General features: G+C 42.8%; 1 protein-coding gene across 6 annotated transcripts in view; it reads right to left on the bottom strand.

Moving 5' to 3' along the window:
- Nucleotides 1-14,382, bottom strand: part of TAOK3 (TAO kinase 3) — a 122,800-nt gene that overhangs the window by 48,079 nt on the left and 60,339 nt on the right. For 5 of the 6 annotated variants that reach the window (XM_035099363.2, XM_060269985.1, XM_035099365.2 and 2 more), the window contains one exon: nt 8,751-8,957. The exons of the other annotated variant lie outside the window; for it this stretch is intronic. In XM_035099363.2, coding sequence (XP_034955254.1) covers nt 8,751-8,957 — 207 coding nt within the window. The remainder of the gene's footprint in view (nt 1-8,750; nt 8,958-14,382) is intronic. 6 annotated transcript variants of the gene reach the window in all.

Raw genomic sequence — 14,382 nt, 5'->3', positions numbered from 1 at the left:
CTCGAATGTATAAGCAGCAACTTTTTTGAGGAACTATAATTTGAACTAAACAGGGCTGCTTTCCAAACAAGGAAATTTTGTAAAAAATAAATAAATAATTTTTTTTAAGGTACACATTAAAATTCAAAGGAACTTGGAAAATCTCATCAACTGTATTTGGAGGCTGAGCAGGGACTCCAACTTCATATCCATTATCATGCAAAAGATTCCTCTTACGTGGATGTGCAAACTTCATCCACTGGTGTGATGGACGGGTTCACTTGTGCGAGAAATAAGCAACCTACAAAGGCTACTTGATTGAAGTTGGCTTTATTCTACATCTTCACCACTGGCAGGTAAGTTTTATGCATGTGGGATTTATTGGTAGGACCACAGTAAGCTGCACTATACTGAGACATAGACCACTGGTCCATCCAACACAGCATTTGTCTGCAATGCCTGGCAAAGGCTCTCCCTCCTGCCCTAACTGGAGATGTCAGGGTTTGAACTTAGGACCCTCTGCATATGATGTATATGCTCCATCACAGAGCGCAACCCACACCCCAATTTGTTAAGGATAAAGGAAAACAGTATTTGGCCAAAGTTTGAGAGGCCAAATCTGCATTTTATTGGAGGAGGATAATGGTTGCATTAACTTAAATGAAACTAGCTTCTAATCATGTATCAAGATTAAATATTTAACTTCAAGAAAAAATTGTTATGATCCCAGTGGGCAAATAAATAAATAAATCTCTATCCCATGATAGTATAACCATGCCAGAGACTGGAAGCCCATAACAAGCCTATCATCAAAAAGATCCTTCATGCCTACATTGATTTTTTTTTGTTCAGAGACTTTAGCCCCAATCCTTGATGCAAGGTTCAAAATGTAAGGGCTGCTTCAAAATGCAAGCATATAGTATCTCATTGAGTATCCCTATCCTTCTGCAGAACTCTACATGTGTCTGGGAGCCTCCTAGAACATTGGTAATTTTTAACCATCAATATATATGTGTGGGCAGGAGGGGACACAGCTATGCCGAGACAGACAGCTAAGTATTATCGACTCTGACTGGCAGCACCTCCTGAGGATTTCAGACAGGAGTCTCTCCCAACCCTACTGGAGATGGCAGAGGTTGAACATGTGCATGCAAATCAAATGTTCTAACACCTCCCTTCCCTAACAATCCTCCTGTTCATATAAACATAATTCTATCTTACCAACGAATTCTAACCATGGCTAACAAAAGCTGTTTCCAGTTCCATGGTCTGTGCTCACTAATTGTCTTGAAGCTGTTGGGTTCAGAACCTGTTGGGAGCTGAGCAAGACCAGAATGGGTCTGGAATGGCAATGGCATCTAGCAATGGTTAACAGGCAACAGGTCACACTAGGAAACAAGTTCCAAAAAAGGTGAAAATAGCCATGTTCAGGAGAACCTGGGAGAGCTCTCGGTAAGGCGACCTAGGTAATGGAACCTTTGTTTCAGTAGCACCCTGCTTAACCAATCACCCAAGAAGTCAAGCAAGTCACTGACTGCTCAAGTCCCATCCCCTAGCTGAAAAGTAGCAGTGATATAAGGAGGCAGAGCTCTGCCTTGGAGTTTAGCAAACCTACACCACAAGGTGGCCACTAACCGTGCCCTCGAGCACAAGCTTACATGGGACTTCAGGGGCTAGAAAAGATGCAGTTGCTGATTATAGCTCCTTGCTCAGCAAGTCTGAACTTGTCACAGAACCTGTCCCTTGTTCTGCCTTGTACTCCTGCGCCCACAGAAGAGCCTCCTGCCTCAGAAAGAGGTCTGGGTAATCCAGGACAGGGACCTATTATTTATTTAATTTATATCCCTCCTTTCCTCCCAAAGGAGTCCAGGGCATAGATACCCTCCATGAATGATACTGTTCACAAACACAGCCCACCCCCTCCACAAACAGTTCTATCAGGTGACACATAATTCACTGCCCTGGGCTCCTTTGGGAAGCGTGGGACAGAAATAAATTAAATAATAATAATTTATTATTTATACCCCGCCCATCTGGCTGGGTTTCCCCAGCCACTCTGGGCGGCTTCCAACAAACAAACAAACAAACAAACAACTTTGAACACTTTATTCGTGAGCATGCAAGTAACTCATTTACTAGACTTTTGTTAGCTCTACGCTTTCTGGTTTTTCAACTGGATCCAGTAATTCAGCTTCCTCTGTTGCACCACCCAAACCCCTTGCAACTCGAGAGATGCAAGTTGCTTCCCCCTAACCTGACCCAAATGCTAATAACCAATAGCCTATGACAACTTGATTATTTATCAAGCCCACATTTAGATCCCTTTCTTCTTCCTTCTCTAACCGGTTATTTTCACTCTAAGCTAGCTGAAAGCTATACACTGGCTCCAAGTGAGACTTAAAAAATAAATAAAAGTAATCTTCCATTTTTAATCAGACATAAAACCAAACTGGGCAATATGCAACATTCACAAGTACATTTCGTATATCTGTAAGTGTGTGCATTGGTGTGTGTTTTTTTAAAGGGGGAGGGTGTTAAATGGTAGCTGTGAATGGGGGCAACTACAATTAGGAGTGATGCACATGGGGGGGCAGTTTAACCCTTTACCCCATATGCTGTAGTTCTCCTCAAAAACACCCCCTCTCCGCAGAAGCCATTTGTTGTGGGAGGGAATTTTTATTTTGAGGCAGGGTGGAAGAGAAGGATTAACCACAACTCCCCACCATGGTGTCAAATCAAATTGGGCCCCATGGCTATTTAATGCACCCCTTCCCAAACAGATATGTGAAAGTTTAGCCCTTTGCTTGTTTCTTCCAAGTAAACTATATCCCTATGCAACCAACCATAGACCATCTGTTGCTCTCATTTATGAAGCATTTAACTCAATTCCTCAGGCTTCGTTTCAGTTGGGGATGTGGGCTAACCACACAGTAACTGTATTTGGCCATATTCATCCCTTGATACCCTAAGCTGCTTCCTCCTGTCCGCCTCGCCAACACCAGAGTCTAAATTTAGACTCTGTGATATCCTTGGGACAGAGACTTCTGCTCATATTATTCTGCAGGTGGACGGAACTACAGAATAAGCAAAGCAGGCTTAGTTGGACTAAGAGTTCCCTGATGTGATAGCTGTCCACAAAGTAGTCTGCAAGTGAAGTTGAAGACTTATTCTAGAGCAGGGGACCTGGAGAACCTGTGGCTCTTCAGGTGTTGTTTGACTGCACTCCCATCATCCCTTACCATACTAGGTGAGCATGATAAAAGATGGAGCCCAGCACTGGAGGGCGGCAGGTTCCCCATCCCTGCTACAGACTCAGGAAGTACGTTCTCATCAAATGTGCATGTACTATTAGTAGGTTCTCCTTCTAAGGTCCAGCAGATTAATACATTCTGGCAGCATCCACTAACACACCTGTGTCAAAGGACTGCCTCAAATACCTGTTCAACACATCCACAAGTTGCTGAACAAGAGGCTCGGTGGGTGGTGTGCTAACGTGTATCTCCACATTTAATATCCTTGCAGTGTAGATGTTATTTCTCCAGTCACAAGTGAATGAAAATGAGAGCTTGTACAGTAGTGGTATGACACGCTTTTTTGGACAGGGTTCAAAACCGGCCCCAAAACCTGAGTTGTAACTATCTTTTGAAGACCATTAGTCAAAGGTATGAGGCTCTAAAATACCTTCATCTGTTTGGTTTTTTTCCCACTGGAAAGAGTACACTACTTCAGGGTTGGGACTGCAAGGCACCTTTTCTGACACAATAAACCCTTTAATGCAGGGTATCTTCTGTTCCTTATATAAACTAATTTGTGGTGTTGTAGTTGAATCTGCCTTTGAAATAATTTCCTATATGGAATGATAAGTTTGCACTGGTTGTGCAAGTTGGCTGCCCATGCTCTGGCCACTCTACTGATTTCCTTCTAACAAAATAACACATTTAGAAGCTTGGAAAGCCTCAGGAGGAAGGAAATTGCTGACACCATTGGAAAGGCAACCCCTATGCCATAGACATGTGGATTGAAAGGACTGATACATATTGGGTGGTGGTTTCTCTTCTGGGCTCACAAACCTCAAAGGCACCCGATGACCAACCTTACATCTCCTCTCACCTTGGCACAAACTCTTTCCAGCTCACAGAATTTGCACCCATTCATTCCAGGTCAGTTTGTTGCTTTCTGCATTGCTGGTGTCAAGAGACTCTGGAGTCTTGTGCTACCCTATTCTTCCATGATGAAAAGTACCTTCTTCTCACAGGTCCACATCGTGTTCTGCCATTTCGCTTCCTTATGGTCTTACCTTGCATATGAATTCCACAAACTGTTCATTATGTCTTCTTCTCCAGATGGCTCTTTTGCTTCATAAAATGTTTTCCTTAGCACTTTCAAAATAGCCTTTAAAACCTGTGTGTCCAGAATTCACATTTGTACTGGAAGACTGGTTGAACAGTTGTACAATAATAAAGCTGGCATTTCCAATTTGCTTGAGTGATCCTTGATGACATTGTCTTATTTAGGCATACATTGGCTCTGATAATTAATATATTCTTTGGTTATTTGGCTGCATTTTGTGATTGTTTCTAGATATTTTTAATTATTGTTCCTAGATACTTATAATTTTCTACCTTTCCCACATGGTCATTCCTTTTCCTTATTTTCTAGTATCTTAAAGTTTATTTGGGAATGTGAACATGAATTCAGTCTTGCTGCTTTTCTTTAATATGCAATTCTACAATACCTACGTTCTTTTGTACCATTTCCGCTCTTAATAGACAAATGTCATTGTACGATACTGAGCCGTCACCTCTAAACCGAACAAGGAAGCCTGCATGTTCAAGAATGGGATATTTTCCCCAGAATAAATAAGCACCCTTAAGGACTGAAGGGCATATACGTCTTTCCCCCCGGCTCATGCACGATTGGGGTGGGGTGAGTGGGCAGAGGAGGCCAAAGTGAAGGGAGTAAATATTACAAGACCTCACCAGAAGCACCAGAAGATTGTTGCCTCTGTTCAGCCTGGATTTCACAAAGAAACAAAATCATGAATACATCTCTCTCACACAGCCTTCTGATAGGAACATTTATGGAACCACCCTAAGTCCTATATCCTCTAGGCTTCTTCTCAGAATGGTTGTCTTTATATCTACTTGACTCTCTTCCATGGAGCAATCCTGAGCCCTAGGGGGATGAGAAACTGGGATCTCAGGTAGTGGGTTTAACTAGCTTTGGCAACTATTCCTTGATGCCGCTCATGCGAGCTTCAGGAAAACAGCACAGACCCCTTGGATGCCAAAGCACTGACAGAGAGCATCTTGATTCTAAATCTCCAATTGCTATGAGAGGGAGCAAAGTTCAAGCTGTCATCTGCCACTCGATAAGGTATACAGCTAAAGCTGATGCCTAAGCAGTTAGGAGGCTTTGTGGAAAGAGGGAGGTCTGTTCCCCAACCATTTTACATTCCAGCATTTCAGTGTTAGCTGCTCAGATGGTGCAAACTTTTAAAAAGTTCCTGGGTCAGTCTCCGCCTTGCTGCACCTGTTCTGTGGCCACACTTCTTTCCTTCACCTTTCTACTGCCATACCTTTACTTTTGAAACATGGGGAGCTGCATCCTATCTAGTCAGACCCCTGGCCCATCTAGCTCAGTGTAGCCTACTGACTGGTAGTGGCTCTCCGGTTTCAGAACAGTGGTGCCTCAGGACAACAAGATGTTAACCTGGCCTTGTGTATACAAAACAGGTGCTCTATCATTTATTCTACCTTGCCTTGCTCTAACCTTGCTTGCATCCAACCTTGTCTCAGCCTAAGCTTAAGAGGAACAGAGTTTGCCATCAAGTCCCAAACAACTAAGCTAGGTACCAAACCTATTTCAGATGTGAGAAGATGTGCACTCCTATAAAACCTCAACATTTTCCATTTAAAATCAGCACACAGCAAGCAAGCAAGCAAGCTGGGCTGTGTGTGTCTTACCTGTGTGTGTCCTACGTTTGTGTTTGTGTGTGTGTGTGTGTGTGTGTTTTGAAAGGGGGTAAGCAGCAATTTATACCGCACCATTCTTTACTGATGCTGTGTGGTTTTATGTACACACATATACACACATATATAATCAAGAACAAAGCACCTCTGATTAAGTCTAAATTGGTCTGGCACCAAAGAGATCTTGAGACAGAGCAGAAAACCCACCAGAAATGTCAGCTCAGTGTGTTGTAGCAGTGAAAAGGCAGATTCAGTGTAAGGGAAAGGGATTGGAGAACGGAGGTAAGCCTAAACTGGCATTCTGATGTAGAAATGTCTCCCTTGCTGTTTAATAGTCAGGGCAATCTCAGACTCCATTTGTCTCAAATTTAAATTTCTTGGGTGATGTGGACTGATCATAACCAGGAAGAACCTCACCTATGCATTTACTCCCATTTTCTCTGAACTATGAATTACCAAATGTTGCAACCTTTCCTCACAGGGGAACTGGCCCTGCCCCTTGATCATCTGAGTCGCCCTTTTCTGAACCTTCTGCAGCTCTACAATATCTTTTTTGAGCTGAGGTGACCAGAACTATTGACAATATACCAAGTGTGGTCACAATACAGATTTGTGCAATGGTAATGAAATACTGACAGTTTTATTTTCAATCCCTTTCTTAATGACCCCTAGAATTGAACTCGCCTTTTCCACAACTGGTGCACAGTGAGTCCTAGGTCTTGCTCTGGTTTGGATTACATCAGTGTATATGTGAGTTTGGGGTGGGTTTTTTGTAATGTGTTTCACTTTACAATGAAATGCACTTGCCATTTTAGTGCCCATTCACCCAATATGGAAAAATCGTTTCAGACTTCCTCACAATTTATTTTAACTGTGCTGGACAATTTTGGTTATCATTAGTAGACTTGGCTATCTTGCTGCTCAGCCTATCTCCAGATCATAGAATCATAGAGTTGGAAGAGACCACAAGGGCCATCCAGTCCAACCCCCTGCCAAGCACTTCATAAGATCACTTATGAACATGTGAAATAGGACAGGTCCCAATGTAGATCTGGGAGAAATATAATTTTTTTCCTACTCTCTGCTTTTGGTTTCCTAAAGATCTAATGTTCCATGAAAAGGATCTCTCTTCTTATTCCATGACTGCTAAGGTTACTCAAAAGTCTTTGGTGAGCAAATTTATCAAGAGCTTTCTCCATGACTGGAACAGGCACATTCCTAGTCTATATGAAGACAACTGAATTCACAAATTACTAATCTTCCTTCTTCAGATGTCTGACTGTCCCTCAGGTATAATTTTCTTTCCTGTCTCCCTTCTTTAAAAAGGTGTTAACGTTATTAATTCAAATTTCATTAAATGCTTGTATTCTGTTCTACTTTGCAAACTTTCAGCAGGCAAATGGACAAGCAGGGCCAACCAAAGATGCTCAACTCTCAGTTAAATCAATGGGTTATGGTATCTCTGACTGTTTCTGGATTAGGACCATTATTGTAATGCACTTAAGTTTTGTGGTGCTGCAGGTTCTTCTGTGCTGCTCTTCCTTTCCTTCTTAAGGGTGCACAGAAGACAATGTATGTCTACTGTGTCAATGTATGTCTACTGAAGTATTAAAACTCTTCCACAAGGGAGACACCATTTTTGCACTTTCAAACAGAAACAGAAGCATCTTTTAAACCATCTCAAAATATTATGTTTAAGAGTTTGGGTTTCTCTTCGGAAGTACTGAATCAGAGGGGCCTCTAAGGTAGGGCTGCAATATCTGCAAATGGGCAATAAGTTATCTTCAGTGTACACTTAAGGTCTTCTGTCCTTCTGTTCCTGCATGCAGTGCCTTTCCCTTTGTCTCCTTATCCGCTTGGGCCCAAAAGTGGGCTGCATGGCTACCGTGCCAGGATTTATAGATGCATCACCTGACAACAGACAATTTTCAAACTCTTTCAAAGAGGAAGAGAGGCACACCGTCTTCATTTCACCACTGTGCAGTTGCAATTGCTGCTGAGCGAGTCTAAAAATATTATTCCAATGGAAGTCTCAATGCTAACGCCTTCTTTTTGCCTTGGGTCACAGGCTCCTGAATATATCGTTTCCGATGGCCAAGTGAGACCAGGTGACAATGTGTATAGTAATGTAGGAAAACAGGAGAAGCAAGCATGCATATTTTAGCCCTCCAAGAACATACCTTCTGGGAGTGACCCAGTTCACGGTTAACCTGTTGAGGGGGAAATCCAAGCGCAGGTCTGGATTTGGGTGGAAGTTACTGAAGTTATCAGATTAGTTTGGTGGATGTGACCATTTCAACCAACATGCAAACCACTTGGGGGAAGACAGATGTTTAGAACACAAGGTGGTGGTGGTGGTGGTGGAGTTATAGGCAAGGACAAAGGTATACATGCAGTGCCGAGGTGCAAAAGCAGGGGAAGAGATTAAACAGAATTTTCTTAAAAGGACAAGTCAATTCTTTGTCTCAGAGGTATCTCCTCACTACCATCTTAAGAGGATTAACTTTTTTTTAAAGGTACTCGCATCTTACACGTGTGTTTCACTTTCCAAACACTACAAAAAAAATGCGAGCCTCCATTCATTTTCTGGGCACTATGATACACGCACTTTCAAAAAATGTGTTTCAGAAAACACTGGGAGCGGCCCTAAATCCTGCAAAGGGCACAGAACCTCCTCCCTTCAGCTCTTTGAGAAACACGCTGCCAGTTAACTTATAGTACCTTCACAGACCTGAAGCAGCAAGAGCAATAAAGCAGAGATTGCCTGAGACTGGGGAGAGAGAGCACCAGCGAACATACCTTCTTGTGCACAACAGAGGAAGTGGAATTAATGGTGCTCTCGTCGTCATGCATCATGACCAGCTCAGAGCTGCTCTCATCCATGACCTCCTGTATGCTGTTGACACTGCTGTTCTGACTGCCTGTGCCCACAGACATGCTGGGGATAGAGTGGTTGCTGCCCAGACTGTCCATCTTCCTATTCAGGTTTGTCCCATGCTCACTCTCCTATAAGACAAGGGGCAGGAGGGTTAAAAAAAAAGAGAGAGAGAAGTATATGCACCAAAGGAGGAAAGACTCCAACACACACTTCTTCAGTGGCAAGTGTGCAGGAAGGATTGTTTTCATATTTCATTAGTAATTTCTCTCTCTCATCAGATGTGATGGTGGCATTGAGGCAGTTTGCACAGAGGAGGTACCCTTCCTAATACACACTTTCCAGAAAATCTTTCCCGCCCACTGAATCTTTTTGTCATTCTTGCTCTTTTTAAAAAGTCTTGTGGCTACGCCACCGCACAGTGCAGTTACCCCAAAGCAAAGCTGTGTCACTGCCACACCTGAACTGAAAACCTCAGGCTTTTATTTCTTAATGCACTGTGGCCTTGTTGTGCCCCAAGAATGCTGCCTTGTCATCCCTGTAGGTTCTACACAGTGGAGTCTAAAAGCACAGATGGCCTTCCTAGTTTGTTCTTTCAACACTGTGCATGGTGGGGAGGTCTGATCAAGTCTGTAAAAGCATGTGCACAAATGTGCACCCCTGATATACATGGTTAAATTTGTGCATACAAGCATGGGCAAGACCTAAAAGAAAAGGCAATGGTGAGGAAATCCTTTTCCTAAGAGATTGCAGAGGGCAAATGCATGCATAATTGGAAGTTGGAAATAGGTCTACATAGCGAATATGTAGGCATGCAAGTTATTGTTACTGTTTTTTAAAACACTAATAAAATGGAGGAAGGGGAAAGGTAAGGGTTGGAATGGAATGAGATGAGATGAGATGGAAAACACTGGACCTAACAATCATTGCTACCAAATAGGAACAACTTGGTAGGATGCCCCTCTTTTGTTAAATACAGATGTTTGCATATAAGGTATCCTCAAACAGCATCAAATAACAAATAGGTCACAGTATTGAGTACCGACCAACAAAGTCAAGAACTGGCAGTGAGGACATAACTCTTCATATTTCAAGCTGCAGTATCATAGCAATTTGCTATGGGCTTTAAATGAACAGTGCTCCCAGTTTTTCATTCTTGTACTTGTCTACCATTTGAAAAATCCCAATGGTGAGGCCTAACCTTTATTGGTTTCAGAGATCTGGGATGCAGGGTCTAAAGCAGAAAAGAGGATGCTGGCAGGAATCTTTCTCTGGATTCACCACCTTGGTTCCCCCCCCCCCAATTTTTCTGGGAGAAAAAAACGAAGGGAAAACTACAACTCTGATCCTAAAAGTACCTACCTTACTTGACATATGATGATTAGTGAGCTAGTTTATTTATTTCATTTGGAAATCTAAGATTCCAGATTTCATTTGTAAATTTAAGATTCTTGTAGTGCCAAAAACCCCACTTTGCATTAGTTTAAGCACTCTTTGCCAAACAGTTGCATATTTTCAGAAATTGTCCTAGCTTACCTTCATTTTCAATTGCCTCCAATTCCCTGCCATCAGGGAACCAAACCTGCAGGTTTTATTTACTAAAATCCATCGCCTTAATCATCACATGTAGTAGCACTGTGATATATACCTGTATTTAATCCAGGGGTGGGTGAATACCCGCAAGGAGAAACAGAACTCAACAAAATTGGGGGGAAAGCAAGGGGGTACAGAGAAAGGTGAATGTTCACGCAATCTCATTTTCTTGGGAGTGAGGAATCTACTCTGCAGAAACTGCTGGTTTCAGTACTAGTACTGGAACTGGTGAATACTTAGAGCAGCCCTACATGAAATCTGGGTGTGTGTTTCTTAAAGAGCTGGCATGTGCGAGCCTGTAACAGAGAAAACAATGCATAAAAGTACAAAAAAAAAGTTACAGGTCTAAAGGAAATTATATTTTAAAGAAAATGCACACAGGCAACCTTAGCTTTCCATTTCCTGCTAAGCACATAATTGTCATTTTTTCAACATATTTTTTTGCAGAAGTTCCCTTCCTGCAAATTTCAGAAAGTTCACCCCCTATATATATATATATATATATATATACCTTTAAGATTCTGCACATCATGTGCCACAGGGTGGGGAGGAAGCGGTGGTCACAGATGGGAGCATTTCCTCCAATATTTACAGAGCCCTGGGAAAAATGTTAACTCACAAATATATTATCTGAAGAGCGTCAACAGTTTTAAGTCGTTATGCAGCCTTAGGGGGGAAAATTAGACTTGTACAGCTGAAACAGTCACATGTGTACTGACTGCACTGGGGTGCTCTGACATGCCCAGTAACGCTCAATTTCATGTGCAGCACACAGATATTGTTTGGAGGCCTGAAGATCAATAATGTTTGGACCATTCCAAAGGTATGTCTTGGGTGAGGGCAACTCGTAATAAGACAATGGTTTATTGATGCTTCTCCGCAATCTGCCTTCTACCACTTCAGCCCTCTCTACGTCCCTGCCATGTGCAATATAAATCTAGGGAGGGAAGGAAGCCCTTTTCAGTCTGAGGGGTGCATTTGCTCACTGGCAACCTTTTGTCAGAGAAATGGCCAAGAGTCTTTTCTTTGAACCACAGGTGATGCTCCGGCCGTACAAGAGCAAGAGCCAGAGGATTCTGCCCATAGACCACTCCCCTCCATCCTATTAAGCAAGAGGCAGGATCACAGTTCAGGGACACATACTGTACCAGCCAGGCAAAAGCGGTTGAGGGTGTGGAGTGAGGTATAAACTGGGGAGTGACAAGAGGCAGCCAGAGCTGTCTTGAGGGCTGCATTCAGTCCGCATGCCTGAAGTTCCCTACCGCTGACATGAATTGAGTTTGTAGGCCACTCTTGAGTTTGAATGCTTGAACTGAACACCTTCGCTGGCCTTTTCCTGAGGACCAAACCACACGTTACATTAAAACATGTAATTAAGCAACTGCATGCTTGTTTTTCTCTTTGCTAAAGCAGCAGCCACGGAAAGCTCGATCAGGATCAGGACTACAATGTAGTAAGGAGAGTTTAACCCTTCGTCTCATCATAATCCTCCTGACGCAATGCAAACAAATGACATCTCCAGTGTTATAGGGGATGGGGGAAAGTGTTGTCTCCCAGTAGATTAATGATCTGGAAAGAAATGCTCTGATTGTAGCCAGATTTCAGTGACAACATGAAACTTCTTGAGGGCTGGGTTGCGTCTGGCTGTGTAGGAGACCATGGAATTGGGAGCTTTCAGGGGGGTGGAAGTGATTCACAAGTTCCTGCTACTGTTGCTCATCATCAATGAGTGACCAAATATTATGAGCAAGCATTAAGACTGACTGACCCACCGTCTCCATCCATATTCTTCATAAAAGACTACAGAGTTTGTTTCCTTTAATGTTTTCAAGAAAAGACTGGCCCAGCACCTATTGGAGATGGTTTAGGTATACAACCTGGTGATGGTGCATAGTTAGTTGGTCCACCGAGTGCCTTTCAGTGTTGTAGTTCTATGTTTCAGGATCTTTTGGGGGGAGGGAGAAGTGGGGACAGAGAAGGTGCCTGCTCACAAGCAAAGCACCTATACGTTGGGCTGAGAACTAGAAAAATATATATCTAGTGGTTACTAAGAGAGTCTTGGTCCAACCCCCTGCCCCACAAACAAGCCTGCAAGTGTAGTTTTGGCAGCAAGCATATAAATGGATAGTAGTAACCATGCCTAACTTAATCACAGCACGGTAATAAGTTTGCTGACAGTTTCACCTGTAATGGGAAACAATTGTTTTTTATACGTTTTCCACATTGGCACCACATCTGTCTAGGTTTTGTATGCCTCAGCGCATTTAGGTTTCAGTTACCTGCGAGACCGTCTACCCCTGTATATATAGACCTGTAAGATCTCTTAGATCTTCTGAGAAATTCTACTCATGGTATCACACCCTACAGAATATCACAGGGTGGTGACCTGCAAACAGGCATATTCTGCTGCCATTCCTCTACTATGCAGTGCTCTTTCCTCTGTCATATGCAAAGCAGCTGCCATCAGTTGTTTCAGACATCTTGTAAAGGCTTATCATTTTGCTCAGGATTTCCCTGACCCCTAAGATTTGGGTCCCAATTTATGTGCACAAATTCCCCTGAATCTCCTTTTACTTGCTCTGATGTTTTTATACTGTTTTATTGATTTTAAGGCTGCATTTTTGTTTTAATGCATTTTGTTTTTATATTATACACAGCCTGGAAGATTTTAAAATGGTAAGCAGTTTAGAAATGCTCCAAATTTTTTTTTATAAAAAATATAAACATTAGGCCGTGGCTTGCTTGCTTTGGTGCTGACTTTATAAACAGAGCCTGACCATTAAATGCTGTATGGCAAAATTTACTTCTATACTCAGGACCGCTGTCTTGATAATTAAATGGCCTAAGGTTAAACTTCCCTAGTACTGTATAGGCTTCCGAAGAGCCTTATCAACTCCCTAAAACTTTCGTTTTAGAAGGTGTTTAATTCTGTGCTGGGCCAAGTTAAAATGCTCCTACTATTGCATATCCAACTTTTAAACTTCTGCCTTTTCAAATTTAGGCCATGAAAGTAACTTAACAATTCACAAACACGCACAAAGCTCCCATCATTGTTGAAAGCACCCCTGGAATCAAGTAGCAACACTGCTTGTACTGAATGATTGTTTTTGCCCAATTCCTCTACTTTGGGGACTCATCCTTCTTACTAGATTTCAGAAGTTCTTTGAGAGCAGAGGTACTTTTATTCAATAGCAGCAATGGCCTGTTTCTTCAGCTGGGGAGTCAGGAGGCCCAAGGTTATAACATCACCTCCTCTCCCAAGTGGGCTCAGCCTCAGAAAAACCTAGCCTCTCACAGTCTAAAGAATTTGACAGCCACTTCTCCCCCAGTCTGGAGAAACTCTTAGCACTGGAAAATGGGCAGATTACTTCAGAGTCTCCTTTTCTTCCATGAGAAGGGAGCAGAAGCAGTCCATAGGCTAACAGTTGCCCTTTTTTGTTCTACAGACAAGGGCCAGGCACATGTTTCACCCTGAGGGTTGCGCTGGCTCATGGGCAACCTTCCAGGCGCTGCATGCCAGAGCAGAAAAGTGAGCAGAGCAACAGAAGTGACTCTGACAACAGGCTACATCCTAGCCACACAAAAACCTGAGGCTTTTTACATATACCTTTCTCCACCCAGGTGCAAAAGAAGTATCATCATAGTTCAAGGACACATTCTAGTCAGACAAAGATGCAGCAAAGAGATGGTGAGGGGTGTGGGTCTAGGAAATAGTTCCAAGGGCCAATAAGATGAGGACTGCATTCAGCCACCAGGTCTAAGGTCCCCCACATTCTGTCCTATGGTAGGCAAGCAGGGGCCATTGCCTCAAAATACAGCGAGTCCAGTAAGATTAGGACAATGGGCCTGTGGTGACTCAAACACCAGATGGAGCTGAGGAGCTCTCGCCATACTTTTGTGCATGGCCTGACCAGTTTAAGGGCATAAGAAACCACTAGATCAGGCCAGTGGTCCATCTGGTGC

This window comes from Zootoca vivipara, chromosome 17, assembly GCF_963506605.1.
Source record: "Zootoca vivipara chromosome 17, rZooViv1.1, whole genome shotgun sequence".
Lineage (NCBI taxonomy): Eukaryota > Metazoa > Chordata > Lepidosauria > Squamata > Lacertidae > Zootoca > Zootoca vivipara.
The sequence above is the reverse complement of the archived record's forward strand: the minus strand, read 5'-3'. Positions and strand labels throughout refer to the sequence as shown.